The sequence below is a fragment of the Xenopus laevis genome, chromosome 6L (assembly GCF_017654675.1).
Source record: "Xenopus laevis strain J_2021 chromosome 6L, Xenopus_laevis_v10.1, whole genome shotgun sequence".
Taxonomy (NCBI): domain Eukaryota; kingdom Metazoa; phylum Chordata; class Amphibia; order Anura; family Pipidae; genus Xenopus; species Xenopus laevis.
The window spans coordinates 127887630-127911259 of record NC_054381.1 but is presented as its reverse complement, the minus strand read 5'-3'; the positions used below and the strand labels follow the sequence as shown (position 1 = coordinate 127911259).

The window sequence follows — 23630 nt, the reverse complement described above, 5'->3', positions numbered from 1 at the left end:
TGTGCAGAGACCATGCTTTATTTTTCTCTTCTTCCTGATTAACCTCAGCCTCACTTTCATTTTGGCTCCAAACTTCTTTCAGAGAGCAGTGTTTTTCGCGCATGCTCATTAGCGCAAACACGCACGTCGACCACAGCAGGCACCGGACTAGGGGATAGCAGAGGCAGAGAAGGTGCGTGCCTGGCACCCCTCCAGCATTGCGCCCTAGGCACGTGCCTACTCTGCCTACCCCTAGTTCCGGCCCTGTCAGAGAGGTCACAAGGTCAGATGCAAATTCTTCTTGCTGATTGGCCAGGCTGTGGCTGAAAACTGTCTCACTGCACTGCAAGCAGCAGCCATGCTTTTGGTGGCTCCAGATTTAAAGTCACAGGGTTATGCAGTTAGGGAAAGGGCAAATAAAACTTCCCTACACTTACTTACACCCCAGGCCAGTGCTCCTATCAGGAGAAAACTGCACCGATCCGGGGGCTCTTCCAGCGAGCACCACAGAGAAACAGCTTCCTTCTTCTTCTTTCTTCAAACTTTCTGGGGCAGACACATTCGCAGTAGAACGAAATAGCCAACTGCTTTATTAAAGTTTTTTTAACCCTTGTGAACAGGGCCGGATTGACGTAGCGAGCACCCCTAGGTCTGCTGTCATTCGTTGCCCTGTCCCCTCCCTTTTATTTGCTCAAATTTTCATCATCGGGACAGGAGCAATAGGGATAGGTGCATGGGAGATTTAAAAAACTATTGTATCTCCTGTGCATCCCCAGTGTTTCTGAACCGATGTGGGTGTGGTTGGGCAGCATGCCGCCCCCTAAAATCCTGCCGCCTTCGGCCCGGGCCTTGGTGGCCTCTCCACAAATCCAGGCCTGCTTGTGAAGAAAGAAGGAGCCAGAAGCCGGTCGCTCTGTGGTGCTCGCTGGAGGAACCCCGGGCCGGTGCAGTTTTCTGCTGAACACCGGCAGGGGGTTGAGGTAAGTATATATAATCACTTGGGGGTGCCTAACTTTTGCCACCCCCAAATAAATAGAGCCTTTCCTTCTCCTTTAAGTTGGACTGAAAAAAGACCTAAGTCCATCAGGTTCAACCCCTCCAATTAAATCCCAGCACACATACCTACACACACCCACTGAAATGAAATATACCAAAGTTTTCTTTAATGTTGCCTGGATGACAGATTTTACATTGTTAATTAACACCACTTCAGACCTCGTATAATCTAATTATAAGTTCCGGCAGGATAAAAAAAAGGCAGAAAAAACGTGTAAAAAATGTCAATGGATGAACGCCATATTAACCCATGGCGTTTTTTTAAACACCTGCTTCCGTTTACAACATTTTTTTAAACAATTGCTGAAAATCAATACAGTGCTGTTTTTTTACACAGTGATGCTTGGTGATGTGCGGTGTGTTTTGTTGCTGTTTTTTTGCCCTTAGAGCCTCCAAACTGCAGGTGGAAAGAAGAGGGGTGTATTCCTACTGCCCTTGCCCTTAGGGGGCACTGTGATAACCGCTATCCCTGTTTTTACCATTAAGAGATATCAAAGAGCTTCTCCAATTGGATATTTTCTTTGAGAAAGTGGCTGGTAGTTACGAAACGCATCAACGCATCAATTTAATGAAATCAATAATGGATTATTTTTAAGAGACTGTGTCCCGCTGGTGCTCCGTGCTAAAGACGTTTCTTGGATATTTTCTGAAACCAGAGTTCTATACACATCTCCATTATGTGTGATTCTTTTCTGCTAAGTATGTCATCTTTCTCCTACTGCTTTAACAAACTCAGTGGAAACTCCTCTCAACTTCCAATCATTGTGAGTAATGCCCAACTTGCAGTATCAGCCCAGGGTCACCTTCATGGAATGCTGTCAATGGAAATCTCAATTTTCAGCTGCCGTTCCTTGTTCAGTTGAATATATTAGCAGTCCCTTTTAAATACAAGTACTTCTGAAAAATGTATTTTGCCAGGCAGTGCTGAAATCTCTGCAGTGCCACGTGAGATTTAGTTCCAACAATATTTCCCTTTACAAAGGGAGACTTTAACTTCAACCGGCAGGACTTTCAGAATCCAAGATAAAGGGGGTTATTTACTTAAACTCAAATCAATCTGATGTTTTTATTAAAACGAAGTTTACCTAACTGCCTCTTCCAAAAAGTCGGAGCGAAAAAACAAATTTGTGCATCAATTCTAAACGAATGATTGATGTTTCGAAAACTCAACTTTATTGAATTGTTACCGCAAAAACTCGACACGGATTGTCGGGCAAAAACCCAGACTTTATTGAATTATCCAGCACAGATCATGATGTCAAGAGACAACTTCAGGGACATCTGCTATTGACTTCTACAAGTTTTTAGCAGCTTTGGGGTATAATAAATCTCTAAAAATAAAGGTTTTTTTTTCCTCTAAAAATTCCAATTTTCCCCTTTAAAAACTCAACCAGAAAAATTCAAGGTTTAATAAATGGACAGTAGACGACCCAAGTAAGTTATCTACTGTCATTATTTACTGTCATTATCCCAACACAATTACTTGTTAACACAAATGGATCATTTGGGTTTATATTCTACCGATACCCAAGTCTGGACACAGAAAGTGATTTTGTAATAGCTGATTCTGTTAATGCTTTCAGAGATAGCTTGGATGATTTCTTGGACAGACATAATATCAAAGGCTATTGTGATACTAAACTCTATAGTTAATATAGATATGGGTATATAGAATTTATGTGAAGGTATGGAGGGGTGTGTGTATGGATGCTGGGTAACTATGTAACTATAAGGGAGCTGCCATTTAGGTTGCTCTGATGACGAATGAAGACATTACATTCATACACTTTAATTTAAGGAATCCTATAATCACATAATTATTCCCTTTTATTATAATACCATTTCATTTTTTATAACAGCTTCCCCAGGCTGATGCTCCTTGTTTTAAAAACAAACCAGCCTGGAGTTACTGTGCAGTGAGCTCTGTGTTGTCATTTTGTTTTTTCTTCCCAAGTGTCCCCTGCTCATGCAAATAGGGTCGGACTGGGCCGGCGGGACACAGGACCCCCGCCAGCCCAGACCCATTCCCCTAAAAAACGGTGAGCGGTGCTTTTTGTACTACCTGTACCCAGTACTCTAGGTAACAGGTAGCCAACTAGCATTACTGCAGAGTGACTAACAACTTGGTGATTTAAAGGGGGTGTTCACCTTTAAATAAACTTTTAATATGATGTAGAGACATTCTGAGACAATATGTATTTGGTTTTTGTTTTTGAGTTTTTTGTGTTATTTAACTTTTTATTTAGCAGCTCTCCAGTTTGCAATATCAGTAATCTAGTTGCTATGGTCCAATACAGGCTCCAACCATGCATTTATTTAAGATGATGATTAATAAGAAGTAGCAATAACAATATACTTGTTGCCTTACAGAACATTTGTTCTTTTAGATGAGTTAGTGACCCCCATTTGAAAGCTAGAAAGAGTCAGAAGAAGGTGGCAAATAATTCAAAAACTATAGAAAGTTCAACTTGCTTACAATTAGCCATTAACATAATATACTAAAAGTTAACTTAAAGGTAAACCACAACTTTCCTTCTACTTTAATGGTGTTACAATGAGGGAGCTGTGAGCATACAGCAGACCCTGTGACCATCCAGGCACCCTTCTCCCCTGGGCCCACCCATGGTTCCAGGGTCGGCTGAATGCTAGTTACGCCACATGTTATGATCTGTTTTGATTACATAAAAGAGCTTCACATATTTAAGTAGTTTGCAAGTTCAAAGAATAAATTTACTTTGTGGCTGAGAGTGTAGAAATGAGGAACCTTTAATGAGGCAGACATTCCAAGCAGCCGTGCAGCTAAAGAGTAACTGGGTGTGGGACAGTGCTCATGATACTAAGTGTACATTTAGAATCCTTGCCATAAAGCAAGACAGGAATTGTGTCAGAATTTAAAGAAAAAGCATCACAGAAAAGTGTTCCTTCATGCAAGCATACAAAGGGTTAATCATTTTTTTTTTTCCAGTTTTTCCAAAACTATACTGCATTACACTATATTACACATCAGGCAAAGGTATATATTTTTTCAATATATTCTATTGATTGTGATGATTGGAAAGAAAAGGGCAGGACACCTGCCTGCAGGTACCTGTTGAAAAGTCTTCTGACTATCCTTAGTCCGGGTGGTTCACTCCCCTCCTGCTCTCACCTCCCTCCCCTGTCCTCTACTCCCCTCTATCACTTCCCCCCTGCCTCCATCACTCTCCCCTCCCTTTTTTATGGCGCATGCACACCACTCACTTATACGTGCACTCACGAGCGAACACGCACGGGGGGTAGCCGACCGGGTGCCTAAGGCTTCCTGTTGGCTTGGTCCAGCCCTGGCAAAGGGACTTCAAGTCCCTGAATCCATCTCTTCAGAATGAAACAAGATGAGGGAGGGGTTGCATGACACTGTGAGCCTAAGGGGGGTGGGGATATGGTTTCTCCAAGTACAGAGTATCATGGTATCCTTTCAATCTGTGGAATCAGGTATGTCTGTGTAAAAACTATTAATTGAAAATTATTTTTGGAATATTCAATAGTGTTTATGCACTTTTTCCCCCACAGGCTTAATATTCCCTGGGGCTCAACATATTTTCCCTAGTTGAAGGTGCAGAACTGGTAGCTGCTGGTAACACTATGGGGGTTATTTATTAAAGGTCAAGTTTTTGAGAGGTTTTTCCCACCTTGAATAAACTCAAAACTTTAATATTTGCTTACTTATAAAAAACCCAAATGTAAAAAACTCGATTGAATGCAATCAGGGGAAAAATCTTGAATACTCGAATTGATCTAGTTATTCGCAAAACAAAAACCTGGAATACCTCAAAGTGATCGAGTTTTCAAGCGAAAACCACTGCAAAAAAACGACTTCAAATGGCTCAAGGAACCTCTGCAATCAACTTCTAAATGTCCTCAACAGATTTTAGCTAGAGTATTTTTGGATTCGGGATTTTAGCAGCTTCAGGGCATAATAAATCTTGCAAAATTTTAGCTTTTTATCACAAAAAAATTCAAGTTTTTAGTGAAACTACCCTTGAAAAACTCAACTCGATCTTTGATAAATCACCCCTCTATATTTTCTAAATTTGTTTTTCATGGTTGCAATCCAATATGTGGTATCATGCATAATACATTCATGAGAATGCATAAACCTTAGATGGTTGAAATATGACTGTATGTCTGTATTATGAGCTTATATTCAGCCAACCAGATTACTTTCACTAATAATAATGAGTTAATGTACTGCCACCTGGAAGAAGGGATTTACATGGAGGAGAAATTAGAAGTTTTCTTCTCAAATTCTGTTCTTTTTTAATTCTTTTAGTTTATGTTCATCAAGCATTCTGCATCCATGATTGTATTCTCTCTCCTATTATTCTACTGCCTTCTCAACTGACCTGTCAATACCTGTACCTGCTTTTATTAAGAATCTGGAGTGCAAAAGGTTGTAGGTTGTAGAAGGCTGGTGTAGTAGAGTTGTTACATATTATAAAACACAATGTCCCTGTTTTTTAGACATAAATGTTGGGAGGTATATTATAGCATTGCTTCTCTTGTGTTCCCATCTTTTTACTATTTCAGACCCTTTAACATCAACAACAGCTAAAATCAGATTTTCATAACCCCCTTGGACTATGCAGACCCATACCGATCAGTTAGGAATTAGTTATCTATTTTTTAAAACCAGGTTAACAATATCCCCATAATCCCAGTATCTTAAGCTAAAACCATACTACTTATTGAAATCACATCCTACACCATGTGCACTTGGGAATCTCTGTAAATACATACATGCAGAGCTGTCTCCAGTTTTTCTCACTTGTAAAACACATTCACCTTTCTCCCTTCTGTAACTCGGGAGCACGTTCATAACATACATGCCAGTACTGCTTTATAGGCCCATTGTAATGCATTAGCTCCTTGAATTCCGGGTAATGCAATTTTCAGCATTCTGACAAGGATGATATATTTCTAACGCTTCTCTATCTCTCTTCCTCTCTCAATATATATACATTTTTTTTTAATTAATATATTTTTTAATAAGCACCAATGTACAATTTGTGAGCTCATATAAATGTATGGTTCTCACTTTCAGAAGAAATTATAATCATGCACCTCTGCTGTGTAGAAAGTGGCACAGTGTTAGGTGCCCCTAATTCCACTTTCAATGTCACCACAAGATGCTGTGCCCTTTGTGCCAAGCTAAGTCTGCATAATAACATCCCCATTGAATTAAAAAGCAGGGAAAATGAAGTGATTGTATGGGGATGATTTAAACACACCCAGGGGCATGCCTCAAAGTTCTCATATCAAATCCTAGCAACCCACGCATACTTACCCTCAAAAGAAGTGGATACTTGCAGATTCTCTGGATCGGTGCAACTAAATAACCTTCCAGTGGAACATCTGTGTTCTTCCTTCCTCCTAATAGCATGCAATTCTGAAAGCACAAATAGATCCAATCTTTAGACATCGAGCTTGTGACATTCACTTTTTCCATGTTGTGTTATTATTAAGATGTGGGCGTTAACACGACAGCCTTATTTTACGATGTGAATTATATCATGCTTAAAAGATCTGCTGACAAGCAAGTAGTGTATTAATTTAATATATTTTTTCTCAGATACGTGTTAACCTTGATTTTGCCAAAATTATTGTGAATGGGGTGTTTCTCTAGTAGGCAGCACTATTTGAGCTCAGAGAGACACTGACTTGGCTAAGCACCTTCGCCTCTAGCCCCTGTGCCCCATATAAAAGCAAAGCCACAATGCACAAGCCACAGAGGGCAAAGGGAGCCTGGGAATTAGTTGCTCTATGAGAGCCAAGTTACAGGGCTCCCTCCTACCGATAGAACTTTGCAAGGAAATTACTAATCAGTGACAAATCTTTCATATTTGCTTAGAAAAGCACAAGATTAGGGGGCTTAAAGAGACACCATAACTTTTGTTTTAAAAAAGTAAAAAAAAATTGCTGCACTGTAATAATAAAAGTAATTAGGACACTGCGGCCTTCAAGCAGGCTCAAATTAGGGGATTATTAACATAGATAAAAAAAGTATTATTGTCTAAATATTATATTATAATAGTAACATACCCTATTAAAGCCAATTAGCCTTGTGTCCTCCGATATTGATGAATTAAAACTCCCAGCATGCCTGAATGTTAATTATATTGTTAGATGCTGGGGGTTGTAATCCAGCAACATCTGGGGACCCATGTTTAAGACAAGGTGTATTTAAGGGTCATTATTAAACTATAGAGCCTTGCGTAAGCAGTAATACAGGCAGAGGTTCTATTATCTGGAATGCTTGGGACGTGGGGTTCCTCCAGATAAGAGATTATTCCCTAATTTGGATCACCATACCTGAAAAATCATTTAAACATGGGTTGTTTTGCCACCATTATGGATTCATTTATTTAGTTAGCATCAAATACATGACACGGTTTTATTATTACAAAGAAAAAAGCAAATCACCTTTAAAAATTATAATTATTTAGTTATGATGGATTCTGATCTTTTCTGGACAAGGGGACTTGGGATAAGGGATCCCATACCTGTATTTTTGTGGGCTCATTTATGTCTGCAAGTGCAGTGGACAACTTGCGCTCTTTCCTGCAGTGGGTTGCCCATAAAGCCACTTTCCTTAAAGGTACTACTTCCACTTCCATATTTTTTCGCTGTGTACCACTCAGTTTTTCCAGCCTTCCATTCCGAATTTGACACTGCTGCACCTACTGACACAGGAGAGCCCTGCAGTTAAGGCCACCTCCTGGCCAGGTGGTAGTTCCAGGGTTCCCTTCACACCCTGCCTCAATAGGAGCAGTACACTTGCACCTAAAGAATGGGGCACAACTGTTCCCAATTTGCAACAAACTGCACACATGGATGATGACACCATAATTCTGGAAATAAATGCTGCACTATGGCAAGAGAACATGGTGATTGTGCTGGAAATTGCACTTTGCTTATTGCATCTAGGTAAGTGAATGCACCCTTTGGAGTCAGCGAGGAAGGTAGGAAGGTGAAAGCAAAAGAAGAAAGGTGTACTCTCCTGAGCCCACTCTAGTAAAGTAGGAGTATGGTATGGCAGGTAACCTATTAGTGGGAGGTTGTACGAATACCTGGTGGTCTAGTGGTGCAGGGACACCCGCCACTTCCTCCTCCTTCATGCGCCGATGCACATTCAACGGATGCTCACGCTGCTTCTGGGTTTTGGCGCTTGGGGAGAATTTCAAATATTTAAAGGGGCCTCGTCCAAATATTCCTTGCCCAACGTAGGTCTATTTTCATAGTTCCTGGGTGCGATTCCTAGTCTGCTGCCTATCCTGATATTTGCCATTTTATTGACTACTCTCATGGATCATGATTCTGTACTGCGCTGCTTTTGTGTTTGACCCGGCCTGTGACCTTGACTACCCTCTTGTCTCCTGATTTTGTGCTGCTCTGCCAGATTGGTATGACCGTGCTCCTTGTTCCCTGTTCTTACTGTTTATGTTTGGTTCCCTTGCGTGTCCAGAACTCTCTTCTTAGTCCTCTTAGACGTTCCGAATAGCGGAGGGCTTCTCCTGACGCAAAAGGGGGCTGTTATAGGCAGGAGTGTGAGCAGAAGCCGGGACCTTGGGGTTTGTTCGGGGTTTGAGATACCATATGTAACAGGGGTGCTCAAGAAGAGTATTGGAGTAACAAAGTAGAAGTTGCAAAGTTTGGACTAGGTCTGGAACTGGCATTTACTGCTTTCCAAAAACAAACATTTGACTGCCTGCCAAAACTATCTGTTAAATGGCAGTGTTTTTGACTTTCCTGGTATGTTTTGTAAATAAGAATTAAATTAAACTTTATCTATACACTGAGTGCTGTATACATTGCCTGTAAATTGTATTCATTTATACGAATAACTAGTGTGTGCCATAAATATTAGACAGTTACAGCCATTTCTCACAATAAACCATTACTAGATGATTGAGTATGAGATCTAGAATTTCTTACCAGTAAAAATGTCCTCACTGTTCGTATTTTGTTGAGTTCAAGCAGAAGTTTCTGAGCTTTCTCGTGGTTGCTGCAGTATTCATCATATATTGCAAAACGCTCTTTCTGCAATTGGAAACATACAAGTAGTTCATCTGTTACTTTTCTGTGCAAGGACAGTAGGGCATTCTTGTGGCTTTACTATCACAGGTTGCATTTCTGCCTTTGAGGCCAAAAGGGCAGTTGTGGTTAAAATAATGTTTATAGCATTTAGAAAAGACCTTCTTATCACAATACACATATATTTTGTTATCTAAATAGCTTGCATTGTTATGTTTAGAGCTTGGATTACATCCAAAAACCCCAAAGTCCCAACACAAGGATGGCCTCTTGATTGATCCAGTCACACACAGTTGTACAGTTTCCACAGATCTTGTTGTTGATGGACTGAAAAAGAAACACAACCCATGCAGCTTCCTTGTTTGATAAGTCTCCTCCACAAATACTGGTGGAAGTGTTATTGGCTGGAATTTCCAGTTTAAGTAGGCATTCACATCCAGGATTCAGCCGTATCCCTGAACATTTAGCAAAAGTGAAACCAACACATTTTTACATTTATGATGAAGATTTAAGTATTATTATTATTGCATGTACAAACTAATGTTCAATAATGCAGCTGAATCGGTTCATTAAATATTTGGGCAAGTCCAAAACTCGTAAATTTGATTAGGGTTGTAAAAAAAAATTACAGATGGCGGTGATGGCGCCAAGATGGTGGTGAAGGGTGCTGGGACTGGGCAGATTAGGGGAATGGGGTAACACTGTCGCACCGAGGCTCCCCTCAAAAAACTCTTCAGAGGATCCTGACACTTATTTAGCCAGCCTTTGTCCACCCACCCGCCTGATCATGTCCCCCACTCCCCAGCAACTCGCACCAGGTAGGTATGATTGCGGCTGGGAAGGGGGGATTTCTTAAAGCTATAGAGGTAGCAAACCTTGAAGTCACCCCTGACCCCCACTGTGGGGTCTGCTTTCGCCATAGTTATGCCACTGGATTGTGGGCCACTGGAAGATGACATCAGGCTCAGACAATATTGTGCAAAACAATGTTTTGCATAATTCTGTTTGTAAATATGATGGCCAGCCAATCCTGAGCAATATTAATGTACTATACTTGTGAGTTCTTGTAGGATTGGGCAAGCTTGAAAATGTAATCTGAAGAGTATACTGTAGATGCCCTCACTGGGTGGGCCAGGGGCATAATTGGGCAGATCAAGTGCAAAACTAGGTGGATCAGGGGGCAGAACAATGGGGAGCCTAATGATTGGATCATGATTGGCACCTTTGTAGGCATGTCAGGAGAGGACATCATACATACACCAATGCAGTCCTCAATCAACAGTTTTCAAACCTGTCGAATAGACACCTGCCTGATTTTTGGAGAGACAATCGGCTACCGACTAGGTCTGAAGGGGCTGACTCACCATCCGGCCACGTATGACCAACTTTAGGTAGTGTTTTACCCACCAAGACAACGAAACTGAATAACCATGATACACCATGTGTGACAGTCTAAGATTTATCTTCAGGCTCTTTCTCCCTTTTATTTGCCTCTATTCTATTCATTAAACACAAAGGAAGTGAAATACACCAAATAGCAAGCTATCTACTGTAAATAGTGGGACTTAGTAAACCAGCACAAATAGATTTACATATTGGGGCTTGTGAGATAATTATTTAGATGGCAATCTATCTAACCTACAGCGATTCCCATTCAAGGCAATGGAAAGCAATCCAGCTGGGGAGCTTTTATCAGTGGATGTTGGGAGCTGTAGTTCAATAACACACACACATATAAAAATATCTGAAATGGAAAATGCTTTTACAAGTGCAGATGTTTAAGGCAATGAGATCAGTGAGGTGAATCACACACAAATGTGGTGTCATTGTACACCTGCCACTGTGCTGAGCTTAGCATTGCTGTGATTTGGCAGAAGCAGAAGGCAACTGTTAGCACCTTGCTGCCAAACCCACTAAATATGTACAGATATTCCAGCAAGTAGAAATGCACAGCCTGCCTTCATCAAACATGGAAATCTCTCCAGAACAAGTAATTAGTGAATACATTCTCTGCAAATCAGGGGCACAGCGTGTGCCAAACCCTAGGCACAGTCATCCCCCTTGCCCTGCTTACACAGCATGTTCTCCCACAGATAATATATGGAGCTGCAACATAACATTGTGCCAAGTAAGCAATTGCTTTGCGGTGGGAGAAACAGAAATGAAACAGGACTGAAATAATATTTTGCATTGAAAACCAAACAACACTTTCGAACTGCATTTCTAACACAGAGGTATCGATCATGTTGCACAAAATTAATTTGGAATCAAGTGACGTGCAGTACTGGAGCATGTAAATGGTTGAACATTCTTTCTACAATGATGCTTATTGGGGCATTTAGGTAACGGCTCTGACTGATATATCCACAGAAGTATGGTGACAGTGGTCTGATGCTGAGAAATACTGAAAGCAAACCTGTTTCCTATTTTTCTGGGAAAGAATGTGAAAATGTTCATCTTTCAGTAGGACTATGATCCCAAATACATTGTCAATGTAACACTGGAATCTGTGGCACAGTTTGAAAATGTAGCTGGACAGGTGTCATTCAACTAACATGAACACCCTGGAGCAAATCTGGCTGGAAAAACAAGCCAACTGCAGACCAGTGGCTAAAGTTGTTATACTCAGCTCCAGAAGTGTAATAGCACCAGGCAGTGGCATCACTTGAAAATGCAGGGGACTGGTGCACACCATATAATGTCCTCTCCCTGCACCAGGTTCGGACAGGGCTGAGAGGACACCGGGAAAAACCTGGTGGGCCCCAGTCATTGTGGGCTCCACCGACACAGATCCACTCCCACTATCTGCCTGATTGCCTCTCTGGCACTCTCCCTTACCTCTCCCTAATTGTGACAGCAAGGGAACAGGTACGCTCAGGGGAAACGAGGGGGGTGGGTTGGGGTGCCATGAGTAGGACTCCTGGACTGAGGCGGGGCAAGGGTATGTGGGGGCCCCTGATGTTGCAGCCTCAGTCTGCCACTGCCAGCCAACCTCACTGTGTATCTCTGTATTTTATTTTTAAATGCATTGGACATGCATTTTCCGGATTTTTGGCACATATTATTTCACATGCCCCATGTGCTATTAGCCTTTAGTGCTATTGAACACGGATTTTGAACATTTGGTCACCTGAGGGGTATTTACCGGCTGAAAACCTCAGTCACTTGAAAGGAGGCTATTTTTGGTGTTCTGTCCTCTGCCCATGGCACCACTTATCACTGTATGGGTAAAAAAAACACACACTCTAAAATTGCCCAGTGTGTTAATTAGCCTTTACAATAATCCTTGAGGTCATGGCTGTTACGTGCATCGCACAATATTCCCACATATTTGCTTCTATAAATGTGAGTGTAAGCTGACACATTGCTGTCATCAGCTAAATCAGTTTTCAAAGAGCAACTTGAGTGAATGATCACTTGCATTTAGCACACCTCAACAGTTTTTAGCTAACTTTTAAATCTTTCTCCTCTGTCTCTTTCGTTTTGTTCCCCTATTCCCTCCAATGACAGTGTGACTTTGGGCCAATAAGAACCTGAGTTTTCCTTAAATGGATGTTTCACCTTTAAGTAGTTTTGTATTTTAAGCAACGTTTCAATTGGCCTACAGTTTTTAATTACTTGCCTTCTTCTCATGACTCTTTCCAGCTTTTAAATGGGGGTCAGGCCCTCTCCTATTTATATTCCAGTCTCTTATTCAAATCAATGCATGGTTGCTAGGAAAATTTGGGCCCTAGCAACCAGATAGCTAAAATTGCAAACTGGAGAGCTGCTGAATAAAAAGCTAAATAACTCAAAAACCACAAATAATAGAAAATGAAAACCAATTAGAAATTGTCTTAGAATATCACTCTCTACGTCATACTAAAAGTTAATATAATGGTGAACAACCCCTTTAAGCATCCATGGTGCAAAACATGAGATTAATTCTCCTTCCCCCACTAGAATATTAAATGCAGATAACCCATTCTGTTTCTATGCCCTCCCAGAATAAATTTTTTGCAGAAATAACCTTTTATACAGGAAAAGAAAAAAGGAAATGTCAGACATACAAATCGTAGAAAGCAGTTCCCCACTTCCTGGAGTGCATTTGGCTCAGGGTACAAGCAGTCTTCAATTAAGGACAAAAACTCCTTATGTACAGCGAGAATATCCTCAATGTTGGAGAATAGGATCTAGTGGAAGAGAGTAAATTACAATTCATGTTATTATACATGGAAATGTCTTTAACCCTCAATTAGCACTTCCCTAGATTATTTCAAGCAATAAAAGTATAAAAGAAGTAGCCACAGAGCCCCTACTGGGAGTTGAACTTGCAGAATTTCCCACTTCCTCCCCCAATGGCCCCTGAGAATAGAGACAGACCGGAAAACTTTGCATGAGCATTGGCACATTATTCACTTCTGAGTAGGAATCTGGGAAAGACAAAGAAATTAAAGGTACAACAGCACTAAGGATAGGGGCCCCCTATTCATACAGAGGGAGTAACTCTCATTATGCACTCCTCCAGCTTTTACATTATTCCAGCCCTCTGCCTCAATAGTCACACAGCAGATGGCTAAGAATGCTGGGAAATAGCTAAAATAATTGCAACACTGAACTCTTTACACAAAACCAAGGGCCACTACACCTCAACCTTTCTTGCAGAATTGTGCCCAGTACATGGTAATGTTGGATCTGTTTGTACAGGCAATAAGAACATTTAGGCAGTTGTCCCTGCTTTGAAAAGTTCTATTTATGGTACTCTTTACTGTATAATCATGTTACATCCCCTTGACTGCCTCTTCTTTGGATTCTTATTAGCAGATTATAGTGCAATAGCATGCCTACAAGACGAAGCTTATGGTCAGACTAGCAGTAAAACAATGGTGGTTTAGTCAAGGTTAAAACTGTAACTAAGCTGGTAATGCCTTCTTAGAAACTATGGGTGATACAGCAAATGGAAAATAAATATCCTTTCCACTCTTAACATTTCCTTTAGACAAGGCTATGCAGGGACGGAACTAGGGGTAGGCAGAAGAGTCTTCTGCCCACCCCTAGTCTGGGTTCTCCTGCGGCTGCTCTCCCCTTTTGTCACCAAGCCCCCCACACTAGAGTCCTGCAGCGGGTCTGGTACCCATGGGTACCCACAGGTTACCCGCTAAGACCTTCGGTACTCTGCAGGTTGCGGGTAGAAGTTCCAGGTGCCGGTATAGACACGGGTCGGCGGTTCTGCAGGTTTGAGGGTCGGGCCGTGGGTCTTCTCAAAAGTGATTTTTACTCCTTTTTTTTGATCACGTCTACTTCCAATGATGTAACTTCTGGTTTCCAATGACAGCACTTCCTGTTTACTCCTTTTTTTCTGACCACGGCTACTTCTGATGATGTCACTTCCGGTTTACAATGACATCACTTCCTGATTGGTAGAAGGTCCAAGTGGGTAAGAATGCGGGTCGCGAATTGCGGGTAGGGGTTGGGTACGGGTTCCGAAAAATGGACCTGCACAGGACTCTACCCCACACAACTTCACTGCAGATGGGGGGGCACAGCCTCTGAGTCTATACCAAGTTATTTGTTGGAGTTGAATATAGTTTAGTTATTGGTGCATTAATTATCTATCTATATATCTGCCTGTTCTCAGTGCATGCAGCAAGTAAGCAAGATTAGGTCAGGACACATATGGAGGTTGGACAATCAAGTAATAATTTTGGGTGCCAATAGCAGCATAGCAGGCGATGAACATAAACTCATACTGCATGTGTACACACCCATGAGAGTGCTGTATTCATAAAGACATGCAGGGGGTGGCATGTTGGCATCCCTACCTGTGTTCTAAATTAAAGTAGACTTACGGTAGTCAAGGTTGGCCCAGTAGGACAAGGAGCAAATCAGAGAGTTGATATGGTCCTCATCTAACGGGCCTCTGTGTATGGCCACCTTAAGTTCTCTAGCAATTGCACTGGGGGTTATGCTAAATTACCCTTATATGTATAAAGGAAAACTTGAAACCCTGCAGATCAAACTACAACTCTCAGAATACCCCTGACAGCCTTAGGGCCCAGGCTGCCAATGTCTGCTCTAAACCAGTGATGTTTTATTCTGCAAATAACCTTTTTCTTTTTTTTTAAAGCTTCTTTGTTACAACATGTCCTTGAGCATTTACAAAGAGCTAGATGTATGCCTGAGCTCAACATAAGGTGCCGTATATATGCTATTATTATCGGATAAAAGGATTAATGCTAAGGGAGGCAGAAATGTATTCTCTGCTAACTTGAAGAATATTTGTGCAGTGCATTATGTTCAGAGGGAACACACTGATGCATATCAAGCAGAAAGACATTAGGAAGGAAGAAAGCTTTCAAGACTTCTAGCTACATCTGAACTTGTACATGGACAAATTGTTCTGTAGCATTATACACTGAATAAACTACACTTTACTGTCAAATATAATGATCAACAGTTTTCCGACACTAGTGACATAACTATGTAATTACTATCACATGACATCACTAAACACTGTTAACACAGGGAATCATGTACCACCTGCTTAAAAATACAAAGTTATTTATTTATATGTCACTGCCGAATCCCATGACCATAAAATGGCACAAGGCAGAAGGTCCGGTTTTACACAGCACAACTTTCAGTAGGCCTCATGCCATTATATGGCCACAGAACTTCTTATATTTTAGTGGTACATAATTCCCTATATATTTTACAGGTATTTCTTGGCTCTTATATATATATATATATATATTGCCATAAACAAATATATTTAAATGTCTGTCTGTATTTGATAGAATTAAAAGCTTTAACAGAAATCAACTCAGGGACACTGCTCTTTGAAAAAGGAAATCTGGAAGTAGAACACAACATATTAACTGATTTTAAAATAAAGCCAATTTACAATTCAGATTGATGGTGCATTTTTTTCCTGAAAAACTTTATTTATAAGATAGACATATTTAAATGTCTGTCTGTAGCTTGATAGAATTAAAACCTTTTAAGAGAGATCAACTCAGGGACACTGCTCTTTCAAAAAGGATATCTGGAAGTAGAACACAACATATTTATTGATTTTAAAATAAAGCCAATTTACAATTCAGATTGAGGGTGCATTTTTTTCCTGAAAAACTACACTCATTGCAAGAGCATAGATCACTATGTACACAGAATAGAGTCCATTTTTTGGAACCTGTAGCTGACCTGTACCCACAACCAGCAATCCGCAACCCGGACCCGCAACCTGCATTCTTAACCGCTTGGACCCGCTACCCGACCTGACCCGCAAGTACCTTATCCGCAATATGGACCCGCTGACCATCAAGTATTAGGAAGTGCTGTCATTGTAAACCGTAAGTGACATCAGTGGTAGTAAGCATGATCAGAAAAAATGAGTTAAAATCGCTATTGAGAAGACCCACGACCTGCCAAACCGCCAACCCACGTCTATACCCGCACCCGGAACTTCTACCCGCAACCCACAGGGTACCACCAGGGGCGGAACTACCGGGAGAGCAGGGGTTGCGAGCAGGCCAGGGCCCGCACCCCCTCAGGGCCCCCGGGCAGTCCACGCGCCGCGCACATCCCGGCCAGTTCCGGGTTTACGGAGGGGGGCGGGGGGCCCGGCTGCGCGTCCTGCGCCAGGGCCCGCCTCCCACTAGTTACGTTTCTGGGTACCACAGGTTTTTGCAGGTAACCCACGGGTTCCCGACCTGCTTCAGGACTCTAACACAGAACATAATTAGATGCCTGTATACTGATTGCCTCATCTTATAAAGTCTTCCAAATAAAATCAGCCTTTTAGTGATCAAAAACAGATCATTCTGTTCTAACAAAGCCTTTGAAGAAGGCTGCAGCCAAGGCAAAATATATGGTGAGTTCTGGCTCCATACAAATGCAAATATTAACATAAGAAGCATAATAAACCAAAAATAAAATAAGGCAAGCCATAATAATCTGCAATACATACAAGTTATATTTTTACTTTAAAGGATGTTAGTGTTCTGTGAAACAAGCCACTGCCACTGAATGGCACTTAGAAGCTATAAAAGCTTGTTCTCTAATCCTAAATCACTGTCCAATATCTGTAATAGACGTATTGTATCAGAAAAAAGTATATGCTAGTCTATATCATATACAGGTATAGAATCTATTATGTGGAATGATTGGGACCTAGGGGCACATTTACTTAGGGTCGAATATCGAGGGTTAATTAACCCTCGATATTCGACCGTCGAAGTTAAATCCTTCAACTTCGAATATCGAAGTCGAAGGATTTAGCGCTAGCGCCAGATAAGGGATCTTTCATTAATGCTATCTGGATAACAGTTTTAAAGATAAGTGATCCTATACTTATAATTAAAAAGGTGTGGCTAATTATGTTTTGAACCCCAAACCCTTAAGAAAAGCATCTTTTGGATTAGTGGATTGGTGTATGATCTATTACTGGTAACATGATGAGAACCAAAGGAACTAATAAAAGCATGAAGTAGTCATTGTCATCATTTAGGAATTCAATGCAATAAATTAAAAACTCACCTTAACAGTCTCTTCTGTAACATTCTTATCAACTTTCAAAGCAGCATACTGCATCATTCGATGAAAAAATGCCTGTGGGTAAATAAAATAAAAAAAACATGTGAAAAACATGTTAATATCAAATTAATACGTACGTTTTATAAATATTTTTCATTTTTTGCAATAGTTTTATTCTACTTATATTCCAGTCTGACATTTAAACCGTGGGCTGCTTTCTAGGGTCAGTGATCTGTCTGCCACCCTCTTAATCAAATAGCCACTTTATTTCCCACCTGGAAACCTATAGGCCCGGGACAAGCTCATGCTTTCTGCTACCTAAAGACCAATCCCCTTACTCCACTCCCCCCCATGTACTATGAGCACTGACCAGGCCCAGATTTGTGGTGAGGCCACAAAGGCCCGGGCCTAGAGTGGCAAGACGGTAGGGGTGGAATACCGCCCAGCCACATTCTAAGAGTCGCTAATCGGCAGCGTTTTCAGTGCAAGCATGCATGCACGCTTCTACAGGTGGTTGTGTGCGAAATTGACGGGAGCTAGGACCCTGTGGCGCAATGTTGCCCAGCACTAGGACCCTGCGACACGAAAAAAGCCTCGGGCGGCGAAGATAGGAATCTGGCCCTGACACTGACAGGCCTGGCTTACATTACCACCTTTCCTATCTTTGAAGGGGCCGGGTGGTTGAGGTCGGGGGTGAGGTGATATTATAAAGTGGGTGTGGCTACACAATGACAATTGCCGACAGGCTGATCACCTTGTCATTCATTTAGAGTCCTGTTCGGATTTCCTAATTTGGAAATTCAGACAGCAGGGCCAGAAATAGGGAAGGCAGAAGAGGCACCTGCCTAAGGCACAACAATAGGGGGGCACTGGGCAGGTACTTGATAGAGGGGAGCAAACATGGACTAGGGGTAGGCAGAGGGGGTGCCCCTCTAAAGGGGTAGTTCATCTTCAAGTTAACTTTTAATATGTTAAAGAATGGCTAATTCTATGCAACTTCTGAATTGCTCCTTTATTTATTTTTTTATAGTTTTCAATTATTTGCCTTCTTCTACAGACCGCTTTCAAATGGGGGTCACTGACACAATCTAAAAAACAAATGCTCTGTAAGGCTACACATTTAGGGGGTTATTTACTAAACTACGAATGCAAAAATCACGAAAAAATTTTGACTTTTTTTTCTAAAATCAGACTTTTAAAAAAAATCACAAATTTTTTCAGAATTTATTAAACCTAGAGGATGGGAAAAGTCAGAATCTGAAAATCCGGCATCTCAGACTTGTCAAGGTTGCATATAAGTCAATGGGAGAAGTCCCAATGATTTTTCGATGTGCGCTGGGTTTTTGGCAATACCCCAAAGTTTTTGGAGTTTTTGGGTGAAATATCCAAAAAAATTGTGAAAATCGGATGAAAAATTGGATTTTTCACAAATTTTTCGGATTTTTAGTGAAAAATCCAATTTTGTATATAAATAAATAAGCCCAAAAAAACCCATGCGGATTTGGTCTGAGTTTTTTTTCAGAAAACATTGAGATAAATTCGGACTTTGATTAATAACCCCGTACCAGTTGTTGCTACTTTTTATTATTCGTCTTTATGGTCAGGCCCTTTCCTATTCATATTACAGTCTCTTGTTCAAATCAATTAATTTTTTTAGATCTAGGGGAGAAGCCATTGTATTTTAAAAATCTACACAATAAAGCTGGCTATACACTAAAGCTGGGGGCAGAGGGAAGGGGAGAATGACAGGGGGACAGGAGAGAGGCAGAGGGGAGTGAACATGCACTAGGGGTAGACATAAAACCCTTTAAAGGGGTTGTTTAAATTTAAATTTCGTATGATGCAAAGAGTGATATTCTGAGACAATTTGCAACTGGTTTTCATGTTTTATTATTTGTGGTTTTTGAGTTATTTAGCATTTTATTCAGCAGCTTTCCAGTTTGCAGTATCAGCCATCTGGTTGCTAGGATCCAAATTACCCTAGCAACCATGCACTGATTTGAATAAGAACCTGGAATATGATGAATAGGAGAGGGCTGGAATAGAAAGATGACTAATGAAAAGTAGCAATAACAATATATTTGTAGCCTTACAGAGAATTTATTTCTAGATTTGAAAGATGGAAAGAGTCAGAAGAAGACAAATAATTTAAAAAGTATAAAAATAAATAAATAATGAAGACCAATTGAGAAGTTGCATAGAATTAACCATTCAATAACATGCTAAACGTTAATTTAGAGGTGAACCGCCCCTTTTAATTTTGGTTCATTGAACACTGTGATAATCTAGATTATTTTCTGTATTTTCTTTGTTAAATGTCCTCTGGTATAAACAAACATGAGCAAAAAAGAACAATACAATAAATAATGCTATGAGGTTAAGTTTCATTAGGAAATCTAGAAGCTATCAGAGAAAGCAGAGCATTAAGAACAATCATTTTCCCACGTATATAACACATCACATGTTTTTGCCCATGTGGAAAATGCTGAAATCTAACAGCCTGTTACTGTCATTTGGAAATACATTATGCTAAAAATGTTAACTCAACAGTTGCATTATAAAAATGCCAAGGATTTTCTTTTTTCATTCAGGGGACTAATTAAGGATGAATATAAGATGATTAATGTATTGTCATGCCGGCTATTGGAATTGTATTTTCTCCACAGAAAGCTAAGCCATTCTAGAAAAAGAAGAATGCGGCTATTTTTAAACAAATTAGTGTTTTCCACTGCGTTTTGTAAGATCTTGTGTCAGGTCTGTGTATAATATCTTTCACTATTAATTTCTGCCTTTATAAAGGTAACACCTGCCAGTAACGTGAGCACCTGGGAAGTAAAACAATATTGTTTACAGTTAAAAATGAAGTACATTTAAAAGAATATTTATTGTAACGGCATTTGTACATCCAGTCATTTATAGCCACTCACCATTAGGGTTGCAAGTGCATTTGTGACAAAAGATTAAGCACTAACTAAATGAGTAGAAAGTTTAAAACTAGCTAAACTAAACAAAAAAAAGGTTTACATGAATTGATCATAAAATATAGGTGTCACATTCTGTACCTCCCAACATTTTGGAAATAGAAAGAGGGACAACATTTTTTTGACCACTCCTGTTTTGTGGCCACACCCCCTAATTACCATGTTAATTTTACCAAATTTGGCAGGATATGAAAGTTTGAACACATTTATTTGGTTTTTATGTGTTATTACAGTTTTGCTAATGAAGGTGAATTACCCTTGAAGCTGCAGGTCACAGTTTCCCCAAGAGACCTGCTTATCTTAAATTGTTACAATTGTTTCTTTGCTTATCTAAAATTGTTACAAAAGTATCGAAGTTCACCTGCCACATATTCTGGGCTCTCTGCCCAAACAAATAGCAATAAAAATAGCAATAACAATACATTTGTAGCCTTGCAAAGTATTTGTTTTTCAGATGCCATTTGAAAGCTGGAAAGAATCAGAAGGAGATAATTCAAAAAATAGAAAAAAATAGAAAACGAAGGACAAATAAGTTGCCAAGAATTATTCATTCTATTAAATACTAAAAGGGAACCACCCCTTTAAGTCTTTGTTAAAATAATTTCAACATTAAATAAACGCAATAGGATTGTTTTGCCTCCAATAAGAATGAATTATATCTTATTTGAAATTCATGTACAAGGTATGGTTTTATTATTACAGAAAAAAAAGGAAATTCTTTTTAAAAATGTTAATTATTTAATTAAAACAGTCTGTGGGAGATGGCCTTCCTGTAGATCCCATACCTGTACCATGCCTAATATCTCCTAATTTTGAATGCTGCTGTAAAGTTCTGCAGAATATCTTATCATGATGGCCTATTCAGGAAAAACCGAAGGTTCAGTAATACAGAATTTTGCATATCACAAAAAAAAAAAAATGTCGATAAAATAGTCCTTTAAATTAGCTGCTGGCCACATACATATTTTCTAAGTAATCTTTGGCACCAGGGCAGTACACATTGCAGATTGTAACCTGTAGTCCACATCTCCTAAGCACAACAAATAGTCCCACGGCAAAATTACAATAATTAGCTTGGCAGTGCATAACCGCATGGCTCCCCATCAGTTCATTAGAATAGTCTGGCATTAAATACGGGTCTTGATCAGAAACAGGGGGAAAAAAGTGTTTGGAAAGGCCTGAAAGCATCAAGGCAATTGAGTGAATGTTTTACATGCTTACTGCTTCTTTTCACTGCACAGCGGAACCAATTGCTTGCCACACATGAAAAGAAACATTTCCATCAAATCAGCCGCATACAATGTGGCAGGGATCTGCCGGAATGGGACATACAGAACTGAACTAGAACGACTGCTTGGATTTTTAATGGTGAAATGAGCGGTGTGATTTGCCCTTGCCACCCCCACTGCCAATAGCAACCTTGAACGTCTCATTTCTGAATACTGTGATTGCTAATGATCTGGTCCCAACTGGCATTCAGCATATTCAGCATTAGCACTTTATTATCAGAAAGAATCTAAACTCCCAGTAATAAAATCAAACTGGCCAATAACAAAATGAAGTTATGTAGAAAGCTCTAAAATGTGTATTTAAATTGATTCCATACTGTATGTATTATAAATAGGATTATCTTATAATTAGGACAAGTTTAGAAAATACTAAGAGGCTGGAAAAATACAAATAAACATGTTAGCGACCATAGGTCAAGTACAGATGCAGCCAATACATGCCTACATCTGTACATGGGGCTCAGCCATGAGCGTCCACAGAAAATTTTCCAGTGGGGGTCAAGGAAGAAAACATATTACACAAATTACTAGTACCCATATTTTGGTTTCAAAGTAATGACATTTGCACATGTATAGCATTCCCATTCTATTAGTGACACAAACTCATTGTTTGCCAACACAGAACTTGGTAGTTTCAACTTTATTAGCACAATTAATACCCAACAGTTGCAGAATGGTATTCCCTCTAGATTCCTAGTTACAGCTGGATACATACAGTGAAGCCTCCATTTTAGAAGCCTCCATTTTACATAGCTTTATTTTAAGTTTTTCCATATTTTATACCATTTTTGTGGTCCCACCAATATATAATGTATAATACATTTCCCTGACTTTACACCATTTTTTCTATTCCCCTGAAAAATGTAAAATGGGGGTTCTACTGTACATAAAGTAAAGTAACAACAGCAGGGAGAGGTTGTGCACAACAAATGTCACTAGTATAGAGTCTATGTTTATACATTCTGTTTCAGTCTAGGGGAAAGTCGCTTTGTTCCCAGAGTGCCAGAAGGGTTAAAAGATAAGTCATCCAAAAAGAAACAATACAAGACAGGAGCAGGAGACGGGAGTGAGGTGCAAAAATATATATTATAATATTATAGCTATTTCTATCTATACAAATATATAGGGGCAAATTCACCAGCGGCGGCTTCGCTCACATCGCCACACTACGCTAGGCGAAAATTGGCCAGGACAACGCTAATTCACTAAAATGCGGAGTTGCGTCCAGGGCGCTGAATGATGGCGAAGTTTCGTTATTGTTAATTCAGCAACCAAAGCGAAGTTGCGCTATTTCAACATATACGCCCATTTCAACGGGCGTATATGTTGCTGCCAATACATTACACTACACAAGCCCAATAAAGTTGTTATATTGCCCTACACATGTGCCCAGTGTATAGTTTATGTGCCATATGTAAGGAAATATAGGGAAGCTGGGTACCCTAAAAATTTACGATCTTTTGCAGCCTATCACCCTGAAAAACTGAAAAGTCACTAGAGTTTTTGGGGACTTTTTCAATTTTTTTTAGAGAAACTCCTATCTACTCTATTGCACTTTGCCTGGTCTGAGGTGGTGAAGGCAAGTCTGGCGCAGGAGGTAACGTTCAATAAAAAACGCATCTTAGTGAATTTGCGTAGTTACGTCCATTGGCCAGAGCAAAAATTTGCCTGCCGTTAGAGTGCGAAGTAGCGATACAGTCTATCTTCTTCACAAGCAAATTACGCCAGTGCCCGTTAGTAA

General features: G+C 40.1%; 1 protein-coding gene across 3 annotated transcripts in view; it reads right to left on the bottom strand.

Moving 5' to 3' along the window:
* Positions 1-23630, bottom strand: part of LOC108719287 (phosphatidylinositol 3,4,5-trisphosphate-dependent Rac exchanger 2 protein) — a 176723-nt gene that overhangs the window by 132963 nt on the left and 20130 nt on the right. For 2 of the 3 annotated variants that reach the window (XM_041566483.1, XM_041566484.1), the window contains exons 2-5: positions 17623-17694; positions 13155-13277; positions 9007-9111; positions 6359-6460 (exon numbers count right to left, since the gene is read on the bottom strand). The exons of the other annotated variant lie outside the window; for it this stretch is intronic. In XM_041566483.1, the coding sequence (XP_041422417.1) occupies positions 6359-6460; positions 9007-9111; positions 13155-13277; positions 17623-17694 (402 nt within the window). The remainder of the gene's footprint in view (positions 1-6358; positions 6461-9006; positions 9112-13154; positions 13278-17622; positions 17695-23630) is intronic. 3 annotated transcript variants of the gene reach the window in all.